Source organism: Galeopterus variegatus, unplaced genomic scaffold, assembly GCF_000696425.1.
Source record: "Galeopterus variegatus unplaced genomic scaffold, G_variegatus-3.0.2 Scaffold1440, whole genome shotgun sequence".
Lineage (NCBI taxonomy): Eukaryota > Metazoa > Chordata > Mammalia > Dermoptera > Cynocephalidae > Galeopterus > Galeopterus variegatus.
The window spans coordinates 48,301-74,147 of NW_007727551.1; the positions used below are offsets into that span (position 1 = coordinate 48,301).

At 34.3% G+C, this 25,847-nt stretch overlaps 1 protein-coding gene across 3 annotated transcripts in view; it reads left to right on the plus strand.

Annotated features, from left to right (window-relative positions):
- Positions 1–25,847, plus strand: part of TMEM161B (transmembrane protein 161B) — a 67,236-nt gene that overhangs the window by 3,298 nt on the left and 38,091 nt on the right. Inside the window, exon 2 of one of the 3 annotated variants that reach the window (XM_008577040.1) lies at positions 19,125–19,228. The exons of 1 other annotated variant lie outside the window; for it this stretch is intronic. In XM_008577040.1, the coding sequence (XP_008575262.1) occupies positions 19,125–19,228 (104 nt within the window). Of the gene's footprint in view, positions 1–19,124; positions 19,229–19,980; positions 20,083–25,847 lie in introns of those variants that run through there. One more of the 3 variants, XM_008577041.1, reaches the window with a different exon arrangement.

Below are 25,847 nucleotides of genomic sequence, written 5' to 3' on the forward strand. Positions count from 1 at the left end.
TTCTAATTCTTACATTTATGATCTGTGACTTCACTCAGAACTTTTTTCAGGATAGGTACATATTTCTGATAAATAAACTGTGGGGTTTGTTTTTTTTTTCCCCCTTGCTATTTTGGTTTCTTAAGTTTGATGTCATTTATCCTTCCTTTCATTTTTTCTTTTTTCTTTTTTTTTTTTTTTTTAAAGATGACCGGTAAGGGGATCTTAACCCTTGACTTGGTGTTGTCAGCACCACGCTCAGCCAGTGAGCGAACCGGCCATCCCTATGTGGGATCCGAACCCGGGGCCTTGGTGTTATCAGCACCGCACTCTCCCGAGTGAGCCACCGGGCCGGCCCTCATTTTTTTATACATTAGCAGTTAACACTTGGAATTTTGGTCCCTATGATGTTTGGCCAAGTATTTTGTTAATTGTCTTAAATACTACTACAGAATGGAAAGTAACTCCTGGAACTTTTTTTTTTTTTTTTTTTTGGCAGCTGGTTTGTAAAGAGATACAAACCCTTGACCTTGGTGTTGTAACACTGCGCTCAAACCAACTGAGCTAACTGGCCAGCCCTGGAACATTTTGATTTTATTTTTGTTTTAATCAATTATAAACTCATTCTGCTCTGTCATTCTCTGATATAGTTATGTAGACCAAAATTCAGTAGATGCCTATGCATGTAATAAGGTTCTTGTGAGCAAATGACAATAGGATTATGATCCAGACTAAAAATACTGAGCTCACTCTTAATTTTTATGTTTTCAAGTTTATAGAAAATTTCCTAACAGAATAAAACCATTTGTTCTATTGTACTTTACATTTTGAGCATTACAGACCAACTTTAATCAAATAGAAATCTTTCTATCATTCAAGCTGATTTGTGGGAGAAAGGTAGATGAGAGCTAGCTCCTGGAATTGCAAGTATCTCATGGCTTGCTTTATCTATGTAGCATCCTGTAGTAGTTTACTGCTGGGATTGAGCTATGGTCTGTTGGTGTAGAAAAAGGTTGTAAACCCCTGCCATAGCCAATCGGAGTTAATGAGCTTTTTCTTTGGGCGGGTGGGGAGGAACGTTGGGAAGAGATAATGTAGTAAATATAAGAGAAGTACATGTAATATGCTGAAAGAGTACAGAAGAAAAATTAATTCTAACTTGGAGGGAGGGGTCATGTAGTACGTGACTATAACTGAGTTCTGAAAAGTGGGTTAGGATAGTAGTTACACATTTGAATTTGCACAGGAATGAACTGTGATGCTTGATAAAAATGTTTATTTGGGCCCAATTATTGGGTGGCTGTGTATGTGTGTGTGAAGTTTCAGATTCTTATTTTTAATGAGTTCTACAATTAGTTCTGAAGCTGGTAGTCCTTTGACAACAGTTTTTAGCAGTTAACCACATAATAGCAGTGATTTGGGTTTTTTCTCCGTTTTGACTTTCTTCTGACTTCTCTGCTTCACTATTTCTTTCTTAAAGAGGCTGAGTTGAAATAATATCATAGACTGACTGTTCTCTTGGTTAGTATTTGGTCGATTCAAGGTTGATTTTTTTTAAAGGAATTTATTTTTTAATTGAGATGTATTGATAGTGCATATTTATGGGGTACAAAGTTATATTTCAGTACATGAATACAATTTGTGATGATGAAGTCAAGCTAATTAGCATATTCATCAAACTTAATCATTCTGCGACTTCACTCAGAACTTTTTGTGATGGGAACATTTGTCCTGCTCTCTTCTATCCATTTGAGAACATACAATAAATAATTGTTAATTATAGACACCTAGCACTACTGTACACTGCTAGAACTTATTTTTCCTATCTAGCTGTAATTTGTGTCCATTAACCGACCTCTCCCTCTCTCTCCCTCCCCTTCCCAGCCTCTAGTAATAACCATAGTTCTACTCTCTACTTCTATAAGTTCAATTTATTTTTTATTATATTTTTCTAGTTCCCACATGAGTGAGAACATGCAGTATTTATCTTTCTGTGCTTGACTTGTTTCACTTAACATAATGTCTTCCAGACTCATCCATGTTGCTTCAAATGACAGGATTTCATTCTTTTTCGTGGCTAAGTAGTATTCCACTGTATGTACATACCACTTTTTTAATCCATTCACCTGTTGATGAACACCTAGGTTGATGAGTGAGAACATGCAGTATTTATCTTTCTGTGCTTGACTTGTTTCACTTAACATAATGTCTTCCAGACTCATCCATGTTGCTGCAAATGACAGGATTTCATTCTTTTTCGTGGCTAAGTAGTAGTCCACTGTATGTACATACCACTTTTTTAATCCATTCACCTGTTGATGAACACCTAGGTTGATTCCATATATTGGCTGTGTTGTGAAAAGTGCTGTATAAAGTATGGGAGTGTAGGTATCTCTTCAGTATGCTAATTTCCATTCCTTTGGATAAATACCCAGCAGTGGGATTGTTGGCTCATATGGTAGTTCTATTTTTAATTTTTTTTTTTTGTGGAACCTCCCTACTGTTTCCATAAAGGCTGTACTAATTTACATTTTCACCAGCAGTGTATGAGAGTTCTCAAGGTTGATTCTTGAGACTGGTTTATACTTTGGGCTTTGATCCACTTTTTAAAAAAATTAGTTCTTTTGTTTGCCCTAGGACAAAAGCTTAGCATGAATTAAGTTGATTTCAGAAAATCAAAAGATATTCTAAAGTGCTCATTTAAAAGAGAGAACTTATTATTTACTTACTGTCGTGACTTGGTTTTGCCCATGCTACTATGTTAAGATGGATGCAGCTTATCCCAAAGGAACATTGCAGAAGTAAACTTGAGTGTAAACTGCTTTCCTACTCTGAAGTCTTTAAATTTCTTTTTTTGACTGGTAAGGGGATCTTAACCCTTGACTTGGTGTTGTCAGCACCACGCTCTCCCAAGTGAGCTAACCAGCCATCTCTATATAGGGATCTGAACCCGTGGCCTTAGTGTTATCAGCACCACACTCTCCCAAGTGAGCCACGGGCTGGCCCTAAAGTCTTTAAAGTTCTGATGAAATGAATATTCTCTTGGTTTTAATTGGAATAATTGAACCTTTTGTTTCACCAGATAAACATTTACAAAAGATAAACATTTTAAAAATAATGTTCTATCTTAAAGGTAATTGTCAGTCATTCATTTTTTATTTACTCACTATCTATATGCCAGGTACTGTTCTTGGCAACAGGAATATAACTGTTTATAAAATAGAGACAATCCCTACTTTTATTGGGAAAGGCTGATGATAGTCTTATGATGAAATAGACACATAATATTTCACTCATGGTAAATGCAACGAAGAAAGATAAAGCAGAATAGGGGAAAGAAAATGATTAGGGTAGCTGTTTTAAATAGGGCATGTAAGGGAAAATGAGGAGGTGACATTTAAAAAATTTAAATTCATATATGTATTTAGTCCATGTGCCTGTACATAGGAGTACAAATTTCGTAACTGCACCCTAAAAAATTATTGTATTATATATAAAGCAGGCACAAAGCTCATATCATTTTTAGTTGTATAAATCTTTCAATACAGTTATTTATTTTCACCTTTCAGAACAGTGAGTAGAAAAATAGTAGAAATGGGTCTTTAAAAAAAAATCTATGGTAGTAGGTAAGATGCAGTTTTATTTAATAGATTTTATTTTTGTATTACATTAAAAATGTTTTTTTAAGATTTTATTTTATTTTTTAACAACAGTTTTAGGTTCACAGCAAAATTATGAGGAAGGTACAGAGATTTCCCATATATTTTCTGCTCCCCCAACATGCATAGCCTTCTGCATTATAACATCCCTCACCAGAGTGCTATATTTCTTACAGTTAACCTACGTTGACATGTCATAATCACGCAGAGTTGATAGTTTACATTAGGGCTCATTCTTGGTGTTGCACGTTGCATGGGTTTGGGCAAATGTATAATGACATGTATCCATCATTATAGTATTAAACAGAGTATTTTTCACTACCCTGAAAATCCTGTGTACATCCTTCCCCCTCCCCAGCCTCTGGCAACTACTGATCTTTTTACTGTCTCTGTGGTTTTGCCCTTTCCAGAATGTCATTTAGTTGAATCTTACAATATGTAGCCTTTTCAGATTGGCTTCTTTCACTTAGGAATATGCATTTAAGGTCTTTTCATGGCTTGATAGCTCATTCCTTTGTTTGTGTGTGGCTGGCTGCCTCTAAGGGAATCCAAACCCTTGAACTGGTGTTTTAACACTGTGCTCTAACCAACTGAGCTAACCAGCCAGTGTGCTCATATCCAAACCCTTGAACTGGTGTTTTAACACTGTGCTCTAACCAACTGAGCTAACCAGCCAGTGTGCTCATTTCTTTATACAGCTGAATACTATTCCATTTTCTGGATGTACCACAGTTTATCTGTCCACCTACTGAAAGAAATGTTGGTTGCTTCCAAGTTTTGTCAATTATGAGTAAAGCTGCTATAAACATCTATGTGCAGTTTTTTTTTGTGGACATGTTTTCAGCTCCTTTGGGTAAGTATGTAGAAATGTGATTGTTGAATCAAAATGTAAAAGTATGTTTAGTTTTATAAGAAACTGCCAAACTCTTCCAGCGTGGCTGTACTGTTTTGCATTCCCACCAGCAATGAATGAGAGATGCTATTGCTCCACTTTCTTGCCAGCATTTGGTGCTGTCAGTGTTCTGGATTTTGGCCATTCTAATAGGCATGTAGTGGTATCTCATGGTTTTAATTTGTATTTCCGTAGTGACATATAATGTGAATATCTTTTTTTGTCTTTCTTTTGCTTTTTTAAAAAAATTGGTTATGATTATTCATAGATGTGAAGGCAAGATTCATACTGGCAGCATGCCCATTACCACAAATTGCGATTGTACCCTGTATCCCCCACCCAATTACCTCCAACCTCTCTCCACATCCCTCTTTTCCACCACTCCACTTTGTATCCCTAGGTATGCTCTCTCCCTCTGCAAGCCAACACACCTCTGTGGTCTTTCTTTCCTTTCTTCTTTCTCTCTTAACTCCCACTTATGACTGAGTACATGCGGTATTTATCCCTCTGTGATTTGCTTATTTCACTCCACATAGTTTCTCCAAGCTCGTCCATTTTGTTGCAAATGGGAGAATTTCATTCTTTTTTATGGCAGAGTAGTATTCCATGGTGTGTATATACCAGAGTTTTCTTATTCAGTCATCCACTGATGGACATTTAGGTTGGTTCCATATCTTGGCTATTGTAAACAGAGCTGTGATGAACATGGGAGTGCAGGTATCCCTTTGGCATGATGATTTCCATTCCTCTGGGTATATACCCCGGAGTTTTCTTATTCAGTCATCCACTGATGGACATTTAGGTTGGTTCCATATCTTGGCTATTGTAAACAGAGCTGTGATGAACATGGGAGTGCAGGTATCCCTTTGGCATGATGATTTCCATTCCTCTGGGTATATACCCCGAAGTGGGATTGCTGGATTGTATGGAAGATCTATCTGTAGTTATTTGAGAAACCTCCATACTGTTTTCCATAGTGGTTGTACTAATTTACAGTCCCACCAACAGTGTAGGAGTATTCCCTTCTCTCCACACCCTCATCAGCATGGAGTATCTTTTCGTATGTTTATGAATGTGTTTATGCTTGTCTGTATATCTTTGGTGAGGTGTCTGTTAATGTCTTTGGCCCATTTTTTAATCAGGTTGTTTTCTTATTGTTGAGTTTTAAGAATTCTTTGTATATTTTGCATAATAGTCCTTATCAGATGTGTCTTTTGCAGATATTTCTTCTTTAGTCTGTGGTTTGTCTTCTAATTTTCTTGACATTGTCTTTAGCACAACAGAAGTTTTTAATTTCAGTGAAATCCAGCTTATCAACTTTATTTTGTGCATCTTGTATCTAAAAAGTCATTAGCATACCCAGGGTCATCTAGGTTTCTTCCATGTTGTCTTCTAGGACTTTTATGATTCTGTTTTTACATTTAGGTCTGTGATCCATTTGAGTTAATTTTTGTGAAGGGTATAAGGTCTTTGTCTAGATAAATTTTTTTGCATGTGAATGTCCAGTTATTCCAGCACCATTTGTTGAAAAGACTATCTTTTTTCCATTGTATTACTTTTGCCCCTTTGTCAATGATTAGTTGACTGTATTTATGTAGGTCTTTTCTGACTTCCCTATTCTGTTCTATCGATCTGTTTGTCTATTCTTTTGCCAATATCACACTGTCTTGGTTACCGTAGCTTTATAGTAAGTCATGAAATTGGTTAATGCCAGTCCTCCAACTTTGTTCTTCTCTTTCAGTATTGTGTTGGCTATTCTGGATTTTTTGCCTCTCCATATAAACTTTAGAATTAGTTCTTTGATTTTTTTTTTTTTTTGGCAGCTGGCTGGTTTGGGAATCTGAATCCTTGACCTTAGTGTTACAAGACTATGCTCTAACCAGCTGAGCTAACCAGCCAGCCCCCAGGAATGACATCTTGACAATGTTGTCTTCTTATCCATAAACATGGAATATCTCTCCATTTATTTAGGTTTTTGATTTCAGTCATCAGTTTTGTAGTTTTCCTCATATAGATCTTGGGCATATTTTGTTAGATTTATACCTAAATATTTCATGTTTTTTGGATGCTAATGTAAATGGTATTGTGTTTAATTCCAAATTCTACTTGTTCGTTGCTAGTATATATGAAAGTGATTGACTTTATTCTGTGTTAACCTTATATCATGCAACCTTGCTGTAATAGCTTATTTGTTCCAGGATGTACCGCATATTCTTAGTCTTTTAAGTTATTACAGTTCTTGTACAGTACAACTCACTCACCCAAAATATTATTATTGTACATCCTTATCTTTTATTTTTATAAAACAGATCATAGTAATTCTCTTGTTAAAGTAAGCTAAGTATGAAGGGGCTTCAAAAGGTTCATAGAAAAATGGAATTACAAGATAAAAAATATAGACATTATTTCTCATAAACTTTATTTATTTCTCAACATAAGATGTAGAACATCAATTTCTAGATACTTTTGTAAGTGGTGATACTAGCCATTTAGTCCATTCCTAAAGAACTGAGGGTGCTGGGAATTTAACCATGTCAGTGCAGTCTTTTTTACATCTAACTGAAGAAAAATGGATGCCCTTTAAAGAGTTTTTAAGTTTAGGAGACAAAAAGAAGTCAGAAGGAGTCAAATCAGGAAAGTAATGTGTATGCCTGCATGATTTCCCATTGCAAATTGCAAAATTACCCTTCTTTGATGAGACGAATGAGCAGGAGGAGTGTCGTGGTGGAGAAGAACTTTCTGGTGAAGATTTCCTTGGTGTTTTTCTGCTAAGGCTTTGGCTAACTTTCTGAAAACACTCTCATAATAAGAAGATGTTATTGTTCTTTGGCCTTCCAGAAAGTCAACAGGCAAAATGTCTTAAGCAGTCCCCAAAACTGTTGCCATGACCTTTGCCATTGACCAGTCTGCTTTTGCTCTGACTGGACTACTTCTACCTCTTGGTAACCATGGCTTTGATTGTGCTTTGTCTTCAGGATTGTACTGCTAAAGCCATGTTTCATCCCCTGTTACAGGTCTTTGAAGAAATTCTTCAGGATTTTGATCCCACTTTTTAAAAATTTCCATTTAAAGCTTTGCTCTTGGCTGCAGCTGATATGAGTGCAACAGTTTTGGTACCCATTGAGTGGAAAGTCTGCTGAACCGTAATATTTTAGTCAGAATTGTGTAAGTTGAACCAATTGAGATGCCTGTGATATTGATTATTGTTTCTAATCATCAGTCCTTTCCAGTAGGGAACAAACAAGATTAATTTTTCTTTGCGAATTGATGTGGGTGGTCTGTTGCTGCTGGCTTCATCTTCAACATCATCTTGTTCCTTCTTAAAATGAGTCATCCATTTGTAAACTGCTGATTTCTTTGGGACATTGCCCCCATAAACTTTTTATAAAGTATCATTGATTTCACCATTATTCCGTCCAAGTTTCACCACATAGCAAGATTAAAGTATGTAGTCCAAAATCATACAGCTAGTGATGATGGAATTTGACTTCAATCTTGGCCAGTGTGTTGCTGAGCCAGTCTGATAATTGTTTATCTTTGCTAAATTTCAACTTATGAAAAGATTGAATTTCAGAAGTTTAACCTGGTGTTTGAAATTCCAAAACATTTTTCAATGGAAATAATATATTTAGTGGTGATATTTCTCAAAAATCTTCCCCAAACCTAGTCAATACCTAATAAAACATCTCATATTCTATTAGAGAAATTAATTATTACTGTCATGCATAGGACTAATGATTGATATTTCCAACTCAGGTGCCAAACATCTTCCACTGCTGCAGTAAGTAACAATAAAGATTACTTTCTATCCCTTCTACCTTAACTGTTAAGGCACTCCTTCATACCAAAGCATTAGTTTCCCTCAGTCCTGGGGATGGACTTATAGTAACACTGATGAAGTTAGGAGCAATTAGAGAAATTGGGGGTGAAGAGCTGTGGTGAACTGGAATTTCTCATCAGTGTAAGAATATTTAGTGTGTCACACTTGTTCCAAGCCTGTCTCAGTTATTCTATTTCTCTTCCTGAGGACTCTAAGGATTGTCTTGCTTCTTTTCCTTCTACTTGGACTTCCTATTGCTTGCAACTAGAACTATGTTTCCTTCCCAGATTGCAAAGAAGAGTGTAGTCTTACAGAGCATCTCTCCTTCCCTCCCATGTTTAGCAGACACAGTCCCCTCAGAGGTTTTTCCTGCTAGGAGATTTTTGAAAGGTCATCTTTCCATGTTACTTCTTCATAGCCATCAAATATTTATTAATTTATGTACTTATTTATCACAGAGATCCTCTAGGGGAAAAATAGAAATCATATATGATAGGGCCTTTGCAGTATATTCTTGTAAGTAGAAAGGTTTGGATTGTGAAGAGGTGAGATAAATACAAGGGATGTTTGAGAGAGAAAGGGAGACTTTTCTCCCCTAGTGGAAATGACTTATGAAGAAGGAACTTCAACAAGCTGTTCTCCATATAATATATGATTATACACTGCCAATAGTTAATGATATGAATACTTGACACTTCATGGCTATGGCTGTGTTTCTTTTTTCACTTTTATCTTTGTGATAAGTAATTAGGAACTTTTTGAAATATTAATCTGAATTGCTTATTTCTTTATATAGTTATCTATGCTTGCCCTTTACACCGTGCTTAGCTGATTTGTGTTATCTTTTACCTGGTGATTGCCACTGTTTGCCCCAGTGAGACGATCTACTTAGAAAAAGCAATGTCATAGTTTTCTCCTTTTTTTTTCCTAAAGGAAAAAGTCATACTGGAACATTCTGTTCCACCAAAGCCAAAACTTCATTAACTAGAATGTTTATTAAGTATTTATGTTTATTTTGGACGATTTGGGCCATTTTTACAATGACTATAAATGATTGATTGCAAAATGGTTCAAGTTCTTATGGTTTGTTGGGCTGTGTACTTAAGTATAAGTGTTCCATGACTAGAAGTATTTGTTTCTGTATTCAACCTTGCTCAAAAGAGAAACCATGACATTTTTCCTCAAAACTTTTGCTTTTCTTAGTAGTTAAGTTTATTACTAGAATTTTGCTTCTGTCTAATTAAATTAGTGCTTACTGACCTCCCTCTTTAGGTTAATGACATCTCACTATTATTTATTACTAGACAGTTAGTTGTTTGGGTAGGTCAGATGTTTCCTATTGAATATTCTAGTCTTTTCTTACTACAATCCTTTAGACAAAAAAAGTAGAAAAGAGTCTGGATAACTGGAACTAGAAGTCTTAAGTCATTGCCAACAAAATATATTTTCTACTCAGTAGGGACAGATAAGAAAGCTTTGGAAACATTCATTGTAATATAAGTCATAGCTTTAATTGAGACATTTAGTTTTAAAATTAAAACTATTTTCTAATTTTCTAATTTGATTTCAACTAACATTTATTGAGTGCCTATTCTTGGTTTTTCTAGAGAGCTTCCAAATTAATCATTCATGTCAGAAGTGTTTACGGTCATCATAGTTCTTTCTCTTGATAACTACTAAAAAGAAAATTTTCAGATCATAAAATAAATCATTTAAAAAGAGAGAATTGGTCAAGTATCTGAGATAGTTAAAAAAAATCCAAAAACAAAACTGTAGAACTGTTGGCATTCACAGGTCTTTCCTTAGAGAAATTCCCACAAACCACTAACTGAGGTGAAAATGCTGGGTGCTGGGCTAGGTTTACTCCTGTACATTAATTTAGAACTCTGATTTCCTTTCAAGTCTCTTATAAATATTAGCTCATTTAATCCTTATGAGGAGGGGATTATTATTCATTGCCATTAGCAATAACTACACATCTTAAGCTTTGATGGTGGTTTAGAAATGTTAAATCTGTGAATGCCAGTGATTTATTGTGTATTTAGTTAAAATATTGTAATTATAGATGATAAGATCTGCTTGGGATTTTGGAGATCATTTACCAGCTCTAGTCATTTTGTAGATAAGGAATGAATCCCAGAGAGAGCTTGTCTAATTGTTGTATACTTAGTGATAGAGCTACTTAGATCATACTGTGTTTAATTATTTAATGCATTAAAATATTCACAACAAATGTGTTTACATAACAGTTAACATTAGGGGTATACAATAAATTTTCTTGGCTTTTGTGTGGCTTAAAATTTAGAGTTAAGCTGACATTTTTATTTTAAATTTATTTAATGAAGCTGTATTAGTGCACTTACCAAAGTTGTAATTTTTAGTTCGTTTAAAAAAAAGGTACTTGTAACACAAATAGCTATTGCATTAACTTGAGAAGATTATCTTGTATAAACAGATATACCTCTTCCTCTTAGATATGTAGAAAGCACAATATATTGTTTTTTGCTCTTAAAGTGAATAATTTTTTTTAATGCTGAAGTTCAGTGCTTGACACATAGTAGGACCTTGAATGTAGTGAAGAATGGTGACCAAATTTATGCTTTATTCTTTTGTTTCATCAAAAGGTAATAATTTATTCAACTTGTATTGAAAACCTGTCATGCTAGACACTTTCCTAGGTGAAAAAATGAGATGAATATAATTTTAAAGAAAGAGAGATGCTGGAATTATGCATACATTTTTTAGTAGAAGCTGGAAAGTCAAGGAAGGTTTTATAGAGGAAATGAATGTTAAAGACTGAGGAGGAGTTGATCTGAACAGGACAATTTGTAGATCTCAGATATGTCTTTTAATTTATATTGGTTTTGGCTAGTAGCTTCTTTGATTATAGATCTGCAGGGTTACTTTGTATAAGGTCAGAAAATACTTGAGAGTTAAGGAAAAGTGGCAGAATTTAGGATTTTTTCCATTGAACCTTTTGTTTTTTACTTATCAGTACTGTAATGAAACAGTTATGCATGTCTTGGCTAGAGATAAAGTGACTTTAAAAATATTTTATTCTCTTCATCAACATTTTAATGGCTATGATATTGCTTTATATGAGATACTGTGTTATTTATTCAACTTACTGTAACTGTGGAAAATTATCTTTGAAAATAAACAGCTATTAATTTCAACATCAGTATGTTAAAATGGTTAATTATATTTAATCAGGTCATCCTCTGTTCTTGTGAAAAAGTATTTTTACCCTTGCCCTCAGTTTGTTGTTAGTCTTCCATTTGCTTTATAAATTTATATTGAGGAAATTGTCTTCTCTTATATCTAAATTTAATGAAATTCTTATGAATGACTTTATGTTATCATCTGCACCATAAAGTCTAGAGTTTCCTGTTTTTGAATATAGTTACATCAAATTCATGCATTCTACTATATTGTAGGCCATATTCTTTAAAAAGTTAGAATATATTTAGACATTTTATTGAGGATTTATGCTTCTTGACCTTAAAGTACGTTAAATTTCTTATTGAGTTAGAAAATAACGAAAGGTTTATACTTGTAGTTTTTACTTTAAAAAAATTGAAAACGTATTTCGTGCTGTGAAACAGTGGTGCAGGCAAACCAGACTAATTCTGTAGACCATTAAATTTGAAAACACATTTACTTGAGTTCAAACTAATTATTAATACTTATGTTTTATATATAATTTTTTTTGTAGTATTAAGTTGAACTATGTAATCGCCATTCTGCAGGTCAAGACAGTTACATATTAGCAATTTCGTATGATTCACTCAGTAAATTTATATTAAATATCAAAAGGTGGCCTTATTTCTTACCTACTTTCCTTCCAAATCCTTCTGTTATTTTCATTTCATACTTAGCATAGGCTTCCTTTCCAATTTGTTATGTCTGTGACGGAGCTATGTTATGAAACCAGATAAAGGCCAGGTTAGCCCATATAATCAACCCCAGGATACTAAAGATGGTGTTTGGGAAGGAATTCTGCTTGTCTGTTCACGATTGTTTCATGCCGCTTTTACCAATTTTGGCATTTTATGGAAGAATTTCCTTTTTGGATTAAACCTAGACGGTCCTCGATCCTATTAAAGAACCTGTTGGAAATAATCATATTGAAAAACCCAGTTTGGGTCTATCAGTCATCCACACGTATAATTTCATCAGATCTTTCTTCTCAAGTTTCCAGACCTCTTGTTAGTCACATTGCCAGAATGGTAATCCTGGTTTTTAATCTTATGACATTTTTCTCCTCTTTCAAAGATCTGACCTTGGTGTGGTTTTTCTTCAAGGTCTTCTCTCAGACTTTGTTTACTTTGGATCTTTCTTTAGCTCTTTTGATTAGCCACTTAATTATCCTAGGTTTTTCTATTCCTGTAACAGGTTTCTAACTCCAGATCAATCATTTCTCTGATGCTGTACCTAAACTGCTGAATCATGCAGACTTGAGGTTGCTTGGCAATCATTCTTTGAATTCCTATGTTCCTTTTTTGTCAGAATTCTCACAACTTTCAACTGTCCTTTCCCCTTTTCCTTTCTTTTACAGCTTAACTCTTTACCCCATTCTGGTTCTTAGGAGCTGATCTGAGAACTTTGAAATAATCTGTGATGAGTATTCCAAAATAACTATATTTTACTAGAAAACAGGATATCTAGAATTTCGGCCTGTTTTTTCCACTACCCTGGCCAAGTTCGTGTAACTCAGAAGACTTAAATTTTCAAATTTAGTACCTCTCCATACCTATTTGTGCTTCTGTTTAGTAGGTTAAATGAGTTCTCATGAAGTTGTACTTTCTTCCTATGTCTTTGGTCTCATCTGTTTCTGATCCTTAAGTGATTAAGTTCCTGCACTCCTTTCTAGAATATTTAGCACTTTCCTAACATTGGTTCCTTTCTTTTTACCTTAAGCATGTACATTTCCCTCTTATAATATATATTTCTATATATCTCTAGCAACCATCAGATTTTCTTCTTATTGATGTTTCTCCAAGGAATAATTATGCCCATTATTTCCATTTTATCTTTATGTAATCACCTGAATTTTATCCTTACCTACTGAACCTTTTCTTACAGTTACTATCTCATGCTTGATTTCTTTTTTCCTCTAAAAATCTTTTAATTTTTTTTATTTCGCTCCTGTTTTTGAGGCTCTTTTCATTCAGGCACTTATAGTATTACTTGGACTATTTTCAGTGGATTTCTAATTCAGTTCCTTCTACCCCTCCATTTTTTTTTCTTCACTGTAGTTGCAGGTTATTCTTCCAAAATATATTTGATTTGTTACTTCCAGGCTTAATATCCTGGAGTTATTTCCAGGTTCCTGCTGAAAAGTACATTGTGTGCAACCCATACCAAAGTCTGGCCATGGGGAACTTCTCATTATTTCTGGATCATGCAATTTGTTCTTTTTGTACAGGTAGGTATATCTGCCCAAACTTCTCTTCCTTTTCCTGTTCTGACAGTGGGATACTTTTTTAACCTTGTCAACCTTTAACCTTGTCACCTCTGTGAACCAGTCTTTCCCAGACCTCCCTTGTAGATTTAATCGCTCCCTTACTTGGCATGTTCCCGTAACACTGGGCACCGACCTGTATCATATACCACTTATCACATATTATTTGTATGTGGCAGTGAGGGGAGGTTAACAGTTTAAGAATCTGATAAAACCAACATGTGGTGAAAGAAATGAGTTATGTCCTCTCACCTTGAACTTAGATATGGATTGGTCTCAAGACCTAAGGTAGACTAGATTGTAGCCAAATCAATGGCATTTTCATATCAAAAGCAATTTTTAGATAGGTTTTATCCAAAGAGAGAGTATATCAATTGGAAAATAGTTTTATCAGTGGAAATTCTAGAAAAACAGTTTAAATAGCCAGAATTAAATATATTTTCCCAGAACTATTTGGGGTTGAGAGTATTTTATACTCTAAAGAGGTATTCTGTATATGTTTCATCATACTTCAGCAATGCCAGTCTGTCTCAGATTGAGCATCCTTTCTGTATCAGCCAAAGCTTGTTCTCTGTATGTTCTCAAAAACTGAGGTTGCAGCCAAGGTGCTATTGTTGGGAGGCCAGTCTGAGGCTTGCCAGCCCTCTCCCTTAAGTTTCTTTCAGTCTACAACTTTTCTGTCATCTTTCCACGTGAAGCAGATATCACTAATGATTCACCAAACTGGGTCCACTGTGTTTTGACTCATGCTTTACTTTTCAAAGTGCCCTTTCATACCTTTTGTGCTCAATAATTTCTTTCTCTATTTCAGTGTTCTAATAGAATCCCATTCCTATCCTGTCATCACTTTGTATTGTAATGGTCCGTTTGCTCTCCTCGTGTACTGGCTACTTATGAATGTCAAGGACTGTGAACTTTCTCCCTATTGCTAGTGGTCTAATGCCCCACACAAGTAGTTTGTTGTTCAATAAATGTTTATTTGCACTGAATAGACTTTAGTGGAAAAAGCCTTAAGTTGGAAATTAAGCATCTCAATTCCTGATAAGTCTAAAACAGGATAGTAGTTCTGTGAGCTTGGCTGTTTGGACCCTGTTTTCCTCATTTGTAAATTGTTCAGAGATGGTTTATTTAAATGCTTACAGTGTGAATTCTAAGTTTTATGTGTACCTGGATTGAAATAACAAAGTTTACACCTTCTTTTGGAGTATAAATTATTTGGATAGTTCTAAGAAGTCTGTTTCAACATGTCTAGCTGCCTATCACTAAAACATAAACAGTTGAGAAGCAAAAAATAGGAAGGTCATTGGGTAATATCCTCTTTTAGTTTTCTATCTTCTAACATTTAGGGAAATGGTAATTGAAACCATTCGGAGTGGTCTGAGTCCCAAGAATATATGCAGATATACCTTCTCATGGTAAAAAATGTATGCATTGTTTCAATCTGTTTGTCAACAGGAAAGCTAGTTTAATGAAACATAACAAAATGTCAACTCCACTGAGGTTGACACAATATTCAGAGTTCAAATTTTAAAATTGCAACATGTTTGTATTTAAGTTTTGAGAGTTTTATTTTCAGTATTGACAAGCAAGATAAAATATTGCTATTTGGTATCTTTTATTTCTTGGAAAATTGTTTAATTTTTCTTCATAAGAATTTTTTTAATCTACCAGAAAACTATTACTGACTAAAATTGAAATGATCTTTCTTCTAGAGACTAAAAGCAAATAACTTTTGCTTGCTCTTCATGGCCTCAGGTTAATAAATGTGGAAAGGTTGAAACCTAAGTTATCCCAGTGTTTCACCCTTCTTGGATGCTTATGAGCTATTTCATAAATTACTTTCCCCAGTCCCAGTTATCAAGAGAATCAGGGCCTAGGGGCAATAAATCCAGACAGAAACCATCTCTTTGTTCAAGTTATCGTTTTGAAGTATTAATAAAACCATGAAGGCTGTTTGAGTCAATGACCTATATGGTCATGTGTTTGAGACTTCAAACATGATGGACTTAGAATCTCTGCCCAATTTAACCGTTTTCTATTGTGAAGTTAAATTTAAGTATTCTTCATTAATTAAAAAAAATGAAAAATATTCGAGAAATTTGATTTTTAGACATTTCAAAAATTCTTCTTTTGTATAAACTAGAAAAACATAGATGTGAAGTGGAACAGCAAAGACAGGTTATTACATTTGGTGGCTGGCCAGTGTGGGTAACCCTTCACCTTGGTGTTATAAAGGTGTGCTCTAAGCAGCTGAGCTATACAGTGGTTTGTTTTTGAGTTTTAAATGACTGTTTCTTAGTTAATGAGTTGGATACTTTATATTTTATTATGTTAAGCCCTGGAATGTACGTTGTAATTGTCAATTGCACAGTAATGTCTTACAAGTTGATCTAAGTTCAGTATTAATAATGTATTAAGTTGATAATACATAATTCTCTAAAATGATTGCTATTTTGAAAGTATATTCCAAGAACTCATTTCTAAATACATGTAAAAAGGAATGACTTTGGTGAAATATTTCCGGCATAATTTAAGCATTATCTCTCCAAAAGATTATATACATTCCTATATTGGGGTAAAAGTGACATTTTCTTTTTCAGTAGCGCATACATAGTCATTTAATAGCAGATACATTGTAGGAAAGATTTATTGACTTCTTTTAGAGAGTTATAAGAAGGTTTCTATTATATAATAATATATTTACTTAGCACAGTATATAGGTGAGCTTTCGGGAAAGTACTTTCAGCTTTATTTAAAAAGAGGGAAGTGGCGAAGTAAAGTAAAAGAACAATGAGGTTACGCTTTTGCAGGGAACAAATTTTTTAGTCAAACATTAACTACAAAGAATGTGCCAAGTATACTATACTATGGTATACTGTAGTATGGTACACTAGTATATATAGCTATACTATACTGTGGTATACAATACTATGGTACAATAGTTAGTATATATTATTGCCTCTCTCAGGTTTAGTCTCTTTAGTTCCTCCTTTGTTTCCATATTTGATCAGTCATTGAGTTCTTCAACAATATCTCTAGAATGAAATTTCTCTTTTGGATACCAAAGATACCACTGTAATTTAAAGTTTTATTATTTCTAGGCTGGATTATTGCTGAAACCTACTGTATTTTCCTAATTATAGTTAACCCACTTCACTGATTTTTGTTTGTTTTTGTCTTCACGTGATTTATGTCTTTAAAGGTGGGTCTATCAGCAATATCTCCTTATGTTTAGTGATTTGGAGGTGGAGGAGAGAATTGGGCAAGATGTGTCCCTTCCCCGCTTTATCACATTCCATCATATACATCTTCCAGATCAACCTTTCTGAAATACCATTTAATAGCTGTGACATTTATTAGATATTGCTAACATAAATTATTATATAAGATATGTTTGTGAGAGATTATACTAATGACGTTGAAGATTCTATGATACTGTCACTTCTTTCAAGGCTAGGTTGAGGTTCACTTTGTCCCCAGAACTTTTTCTGACTAAAAAATGACCTTTTGCTGTTAAGTCTGTAATCTCAAATAGACCAACCTTTTGATGTAATTACCAAATATTTCTTGACCTTGTTCTGCCTGAAAGAGTTTTTTGTTATGGCATTTATTGTATGGAGATTGCAGAACTTCTATCACAAACTACATAGAAAATAGGATAGTAAATTCAAGTGATAGGAAATGTGGGGGAAAAAGGTAAAAATGTAACCATTGATATTAGGTAAATATAAAAATGATCTGGATCTTAACCCAATTGGCAGACTTTAAACAGCATAAAATAAAACTATAGTTGTGCAGGTTTGGTAGACATTTTAAAATTCTGTTTAAGTACCATTTTTAATTCCTTTTTTTGACAGCCGTTTGTATGTATTTTTTTCTTTTTTTTAAAATTCTGCAGTTGGTCTTTTACTAATTGATTTATCAGAACTCTCTCTACCAGCAGTTTGGACTCAGAATCTGTGTTGTTAAATCAATATGCCATATTGACTTATTTTTATATTTTTGTAAAATATTTTATATTTTCATTTTTATATATTTTTATGTACTTCTTTGGTAACTTAGGTTTGTGGAAGGGATTCAACTTTTTTTTGGACTGTTTGATTAGAAGAAGAGCCAGCAAAGGGGAGTGTGAAGGATTGATCATCAGGGTAAGAGTAAAGCAGGGGATATGGTTGGCCATTTAGGATATTGCTAAGATTTAGGATAAAGAAAGATAGTATGTCAAGATGGAGTGATCTTGATGGTATGCATTTAATGGAATGGTCTGAAGCAGAAGTCAGATAGGTACTGAGTGGGGGGATGTGAGAAAATGGAAACAATGTATCTTTTGAAAAGTGGCTGTAAATATGAGGAAGGGGAAAGGCTGTAGAATAAGAGTAAATTATTGTTATTTTTTAGAAAGATGTAAGGGACTTGCAGGTGTTACAGTACTGATAGGATTTAAATAGAGATCAAAGAAGATACAGGAAGGAGGCTATTCAATGGTTGAGAGTCCTGGAAATCAAAGTGAATAAGTACAGATTTAGGAATTTGTTTTATATAGATCTGTTATTTCTAGGCGGTGCAGAAAAAGATGGATGCAGATGCAGATGACTTTGTGAGCTTTTTGGGGGCAGGTGAGAGAGTTCCCATTTGATGATGTCTATTATTTCTAAGTAGAAGATGTCTTCTACTGAGTGAAGAGTTAGAAGTTTGAAGTATGAGGAGAGGGGAGAATGTTTGACTTAGCCATCATGGAGAATAGGGGAGGGATTGATGAGAGCAGACCAAGAGGATTTTGGACATTGTTAAAGACCCACCTCACTATCAGAAGTTGGTGGTGACAACATGAGTTCAATTTTCTTTCCTAGTGACTTTAAGGCCAGTTCTGCCATCACACTTAATAGTTAATGCTCTTTAATAATTCAGTACCATCCTAGAGTTAAAAAATAGGCATACTACTTTTAAAGCTTGCCACACTAATGTTTTAAATGTGTTGAGTAAACTGAAGAAGGAAGAATCACTATTTTTTACTTCATTTTGACACCCTTAATTTATACAAAACATTTCTTGAGAATAGATTTTGAATGTGTATGCTAATTCACATGGATGTGACCCTTGGGTAGCTTGTAGAGGATTATGAGATGAGACTACATATTTTAAGTTAAAGTATGTGGTCTTGAATACCTAGATGCCAGGATAATAATGTATTTTAATACTAAACTATTTTTCTTAAAATGTACTTTTCAAAATGTACAGAAAGTTTACCACCAGTGTTCCCAAATCCAAATTCACTCATTGTTAAACTTATTTGTTTGTTTTTTCACACAGGGTGTGATAGGTATACAGCTGGTCGTTACCATGGTGATGGCCAGTGTCATGCAGAAGATAATACCTCACTATTCTCTTGCTCGATGGCTACTCTGTAATGGCAGGTAAGGCAAGGATAGGCTGATTGTGACTGGCACCGTCAGTCTCTAATTTACCAGGCTGATTAACTTTTTAGAAGTTAAGTGCTAATTTCTGTTTCTAAAAGTGTGATGAAGGAAAGTTATAAGAAAATTCTAGCTTCCTTATTTCTCTTACTTGAAATATTAGTAGTTTGTTTGTTTAGCACAGAGGTAATAGGATCATGCACAAGAATTCAGTCCCCTCTACCTCCCTTTGCTTTGTTCTGTCAGTGGCCACTAAGAGTACCACCTATCTTTTCTAGTTACCCCCCCCAAAAAAAAGTTGGTCAGCAGGGAGCAAGAAATTATAAATTGAAGTACTTAAATATTTCACCATAGTCCCCTCTACCTCCCTTTGCTTTGTTCTGTCAGTGGCCACTAAGAGTACCACCTATCTTTTCTAGTTACCCCCCCAAAAAAAAAGTTGGTCAGCAGGGAGCAAGAAATTATAAATTGAAGTACTTAAATATTTCACCNAGAATAGATTTTGAATGTGTATGCTAATTCACATGGATGTGACCCTTGGGTAGCTTGTAGAGGATTATGAGATGAGACTACATATTTTAAGTTAAAGTATGTGGTCTTGAATACCTAGATGCCAGGATAATAATGTATTTTAATACTAAACTATTTTTCTTAAAATGTACTTTTCAAAATGTACAGAAAGTTTACCACCAGTGTTCCCAAATCCAAATTCACTCATTGTTAAACTTATTTGTTTGTTTTTTCACACAGGGTGTGATAGGTATACAGCTGGTCGTTACCATGGTGATGGCCAGTGTCATGCAGAAGATAATACCTCACTATTCTCTTGCTCGATGGCTACTCTGTAATGGCAGGTAAGGCAAGGATAGGCTGATTGTGACTGGCACCGTCAGTCTCTAATTTACCAGGCTGATTAACTTTTTAGAAGTTAAGTGCTAATTTCTGTTTCTAAAAGTGTGATGAAGGAAAGTTATAAGAAAATTCTAGCTTCCTTATTTCTCTTACTTGAAATATTAGTAGTTTGTTTGTTTAGCACAGAGGTAATAGGATCATGCACAAGAATTCAGTCCCCTCTACCTCCCTTTGCTTTGTTCTGTCAGTGGCCACTAAGAGTACCACCTATCTTTTCTAGTTACCCCCCCCAAAAAAAAGTTGGTCAGCAGGGAGCAAGAAATTATAAATTGAAGTACTTAAATATTTCACCATTGTTGGAAAAAAATGACTCAAAGCATATGTCCTATTGTTGGTGACTCAGTTCAGAGTTTATGAGAGTTAGGGGTTCTTTGTTTTACTCCAAAGAATTTTAAACTGTTTAATTTAGCAAGGAGGGGATAAAGATATATTGTGGGATTTTAACTTTGTCTGTTGTACTATAAGTTCACTGCTATCTCCACTCCTTTCACAAAGGAGCTAAGTTGTCCTGAAATATGTACAATAAAACAATAAAATAAAAAGAAGTTAAATATAGGTGATATAGAGAGGGCAAAGCAAGAAAAGTCTGCACACAGAAATATATGCCGATATCCTAAGTATTTATGTAAGGTAAGTGATAAGTTTGGTCCTGTGACTGTTTAATTATTCATCTCCAGTAAGTATCCAAATTCTCCAACCACTTTGTATGCCCATTTTCTTTTGTTTAGACCTTTTGAAATTAGATAACAATGGATAGCTCTCCTACTAATGATTTCATATTCTGCTAAGACAAATAAGCCTTTATTTCAGGGCCGTTCCATCTACAGAGCTTGAATTTCTTTCATATAATTTGTTTTCTGTTTTTTATTATTTGTATTCTTTGTGCTTTATACTTTTTCCATATTGATGCTTAAATATAGAAAAATATTCAGACTGCTTTAAAAAATTTTTTGGAACACAGATGTGTGTGTGTATGTAATGAATGTGTGAAAGAATAGCTGTTTACAAATGTATATTTTATTAACAAAATAATTAATGACTAAAGTTTTGGTAAAGTTAAAAGCCTCTGTCCTGTTTATGAGTGAAAATCAATCATATAACTAGTTTTTTTTACTGTGTAGTTTTAATATGCCTTGTGCCATCTTGTTTACTTACTTTCTTAGCAAAGTCGTTTTCTGTAGGTCATGGAAGGGTAACTCAACTGGACAGATTATATTAATTCTAAGTAAACAGAATCTGAGTTAGTAAACTACATAAAATACATTAAGTTAGCTTATATTCTCCTGAGAATTGCACATTTCTAAACTCTATCCTTGAGATCCAATGAGACGTCTAGATCTCTTTTTGTCTCTAAAGATCTTGGCAGTCTTCTCCCATTTTAGTCTACATGTGCTTCCATGTTCTTACGTGTTCTGTTTTCCATTTGTTTCTATAAAACATGTATTCACCAGTAAATACTAGATCTCTTTTTGTCTCTAAAGATCTTGGCAGTCTTCTCCCATTTTAGTCTACATGTGCTTTCATGTTCTTACGTGTTCTGTTTTCCATTTGTTTCTATAAAACATGTATTCACCAGTAAATACTAAAACGTAGAGATCAAAAACCCGCTTATCTTTGTTAATATTGAAATAATGTATTATATTTTAAATCTTTACTTTTTTGACAAGAATGTTTCATAAATATACATACGTAATTTGAGGGGGAGCTCAGCCTTTAAAAATAAGAATGAAGTTGATTTTTTTTGTGATTTGACTTGCTTTTGTAAACAGATTAATTTTTGTGTTAATTAATGCTGTCTTTAATGCCAAATCAGCTTTCAAAGATATCACGATATTCTAGTAATGGTTACTTTTCTGCTACAGTTAGTTTCATTTCCTCCATTTTATTTTGTTTTTTTTAAGATCACCTACCTTTTTTTTGATATTAGTTCTGAAATTTTGAGGTCATGAAAACTGACTTGCTAAGTGTTGTTGCCAATTCAGTTGAATAAAATCATAAGTTTTATCCTTTTAGAATAATTATTGTTTTATCAATCTTTTGTGATGTGAAATGACACTGTTTTAATATTGAAAAAATCTAGAATCTTTTCTAAATTGTCCATTTAAAAATATTATTGATCAGAGATGACAGTTTGCATTTTAAATCATATGATGCAGTTGAGTTAAGAAACCTGAGGGCATTCTTTTAAGATCTGTAAAATGCTTAAAAGGGATTAAGTGGTGGGGCTCATGAGGATTTTTTTTTAAACTATGAATCTATGGGATAGCTTAGAATTGACTATACTGAATAGAACTATTTAATAGAAATAGTCAGGTTAATAGATGTGTAGATGCCGTGATATATCAATCATGAGCATGGCAGAAGAAACTTGTTTTCAGTTTCGGTGTATATTGTCTTAGTATTCATTTATTCCTGGTATTATACAGACTTCAAATTGTAAATAAATGTTCATATTTTTCTTAAAAGTTATGGTTTCTCTTTTGGAATCATGTTAATTAATCTCTGTTCCTATCTTTTATTGACCTCTGTTCCCTTGAAATTGAGAGTTTAAAGTGGCACCCGATTCTAATATGTTGACTTAATCAGTATCTTGAAGGAATAAACAATTATACCTGAAGGAATAAGCAAATTTTACTTATAAATTGGCAGCTCATTGATTAAAAAAAAGTGACTAATTTTCTAGCTCTTGTTAAATAACATATATTGCTGTTAGTATTCTTTTTAAGAAAATTGTACATTTTAACTTTTTTAAAAAATGGTTTAGTCTCCTAAGCCTAGTTTAATTCCATTAATATTACCTTTATAATTGCATAAAGCTTTATAGTGATAAAACTTTTTAATCTTTTATCTCATTTTGATCTGTACACTCTGAGCTAGGTAAGAGGGGAGATTTGTTGGGGTATGTTATGACCTTCAAAATCTCAGTGTCTGAAATTTTTAAAAGTACCTTACACAGTTTCTTCAGACAGTAATCGGGTCAAATGGTTGAGAGGGGTTGTGCAGTTATCAAGGTAGGGCCTTCACTAAATGATGATTCAAGGATCCATCTGTCCTCCAAGTGGTAAGTTAGGGATTCTAGTCTTCTCACATCTGTGGCTCCTCTGTTCCTCCTACTACCTGGGAGTCTTCTGTTACATTTCTGTGCCAGTTGGCAAGTGAAGAGAGAGTGGACTGTGGATCTTTCAGGAGATTCTAGGGTGTCAAGCTTAGAAGTAGATACATCATTTCTGTCACATTACATAGGCTGGGGTCCTGTGACTCATTCTGTCCAAAGTGCAGAGGAGGCTGGGAAATGTAGTTTTTATTGTACCTAAGAAGTAAAAACAAGATTGGTGAGTATCTGGTTCTTTTCTGCTATTTTTATGTTATAAAATTATATCTATTTTTACAAATGAGAAAACAGGTTTTAAATGACTTGCTCAAGTTCACATACTGAGAAATGAAACAGATCTAGTCCTCTGACCCTGGAAGTCTGATTCGCAATCTAGTATTTTGATTTATGGCTGCTCATCAGGTGTAGATTTTGTCCTGGAACTGTCATACTTGAACAAAGTTTTAAATTTGGTGGGGGAGACAAATATAATTTTTCTACAACAACTGTGACTTCTGTTGGCAGTTTACAGAGTAATGTATTTAAAGATTATTTTCATCTTTCTACCTTTTTTTCTAGCTGTGCTTTGCCTTTTATAATATATCTTTCAGTTTATAGGTAATATATGATTTCTCTTCACTGTGTTTGTATGTATTGTTTATGGCTACATAGCCAGCTTTTATTCTAGACTAAATTAAAAAGCACGCCAGCATTGATTTTGATTACTCTAAAGCATGCTAAATATGAAGTAGAGTTTAAGAAATATCATCTTTGTTCAATCTATACTTCCTACCTCAACATCTGGGTTTAAATTTATTCCATGTTACCAAATCATAATGTTTTGTATGTCATTCTCCTAGATTTTTAATAGAAAAATATTATAGAAAATGCTGTTAGTTGTCCTTTTTTACAAGCCTTTTTATGACTGTCACGTTTTGTTGAAGTGATTCCTGCTTTAACAGGAACTTGAGTAGTCAGATCTCTTTGGCTCAGAACCCATGAGATGTATTATTGACCTAGAAAAACTCAGCTATGAAGATCCTAAAGCTTTCAGACTATTTCTCCCTCCCTTCCCAAAGGGAAGAAAAATCTTGAGAAGTTGCTTTCTCTGTGTGAACTGCTTTCCCCAAAATAAGGAACACTTGTTCTAACAGTTCCTCCGATCACCTGAAGGTGTACTTTATCATGTTCAGCATACCACTGATTTGTAGCCAAAGTATTCTCTACTTTCTACTGTAATTAAAGTTCCTTTTTGTTTTGAAGTTTGCTTGGCCCTCTTTTCATGGAGAGGTAAGTGATAGGTTACATTCTTTGTACATTTGAATAGTGGGTTTTGCATGAGGAGTAGGATAGTGCTGAGCCTGCTGTTTTCCTAATTGTTCAGTCCAAACCTCAAACCTTTTGCATTTTCCTCTACCTCTTTATCTCCCTAAGCTCTCACTTTGGTCTGCTACTTCCCTTCATATGCCCCTCATCGAAAATCTGTTACTGTCAGATTTACTCTGATTTTGTCTTATCCCATATTGGATAAAGAGGGTGTTACAACACCTTCATATTCAGTTGCTCTAATTCTTTTTGCCTGTTCTCTGTTGCATGTTGCCTGACCCAGTAATCTTCAAGTTCCCTTTGGTGAGAGAAACCTACTATTCAGAGGCACCATAGGTGGGAACTATGAGCTAAGGGAAGGGTTTAAATTCAGCTACTAACTTTATGGAATGCCTGAGTCCTTGCTCTTCTTGCCTTAGCTATCTTAACTTACAGTTTTAGAATGTTCATGATATTCCATTAAAATTTCTTACAAATAACAGGAGAAAGTTTGTATATAACAAATGGCATTTTAGCTACTTGTGCCAAAAGATTGTCTAAATTTTAATTAGTATTTGTTTTCTCTTAAGTTTTTTTCCCTCACTGGTCAAAATTCTGAAGATTTAGAGTAGAGACTAAAACTGTCTTCAGTTACCTTTTAGTCATTTTGGGCTGCTATACCGAAGTACCATAGACTGGGTGGCTTATAAGCAGAAATTTATTTCCCACAGTTTTGGAAACTGGAAATCTGAGGTCAGGATGCAGACTTCCTCACATGGCAGAAAGAGAGCAAGCTAACCTTCTGGCCTTTTCTCAAAGGGACAGTAATCCTATTCATGAGGTATTCCACCCTCATGACCTAATTACCTCCCAAAGGCCTCACCTCCAAATACCATCATTTTGGGGATTAGATTTCAACATAAGAATTTTAGGGGGACACAAAACATTCAGATCATAAGTTGTATTTTATACCCTGAAATAAAGTTTTATATGATTATTTATAAAATATTTATTTTAAAAATAGTTTAATAAAAACATTTATTTTATATTAAAGCTTTTTTAGCTTTCTCTATCAATATTCTGCTTTTCTATAGTTGTTCATATTCAGGTTTCCATATTAAATTTCTGAAAGTTTTATTTCTCAAAATTTCTGAAGTGGTTTTCTGTAAATGACATTGCTGCTTAAATTTTTTTTTTTTTTTTTTCATTTTTGTCTTTTTTCGTGACCGGCAACGGATCGCAACCCTCAGTGTCGCGCCCGTACCGGACCGGGACCGGCAACGGGATCGCAACCCTCGGTGTCGCTCCCGC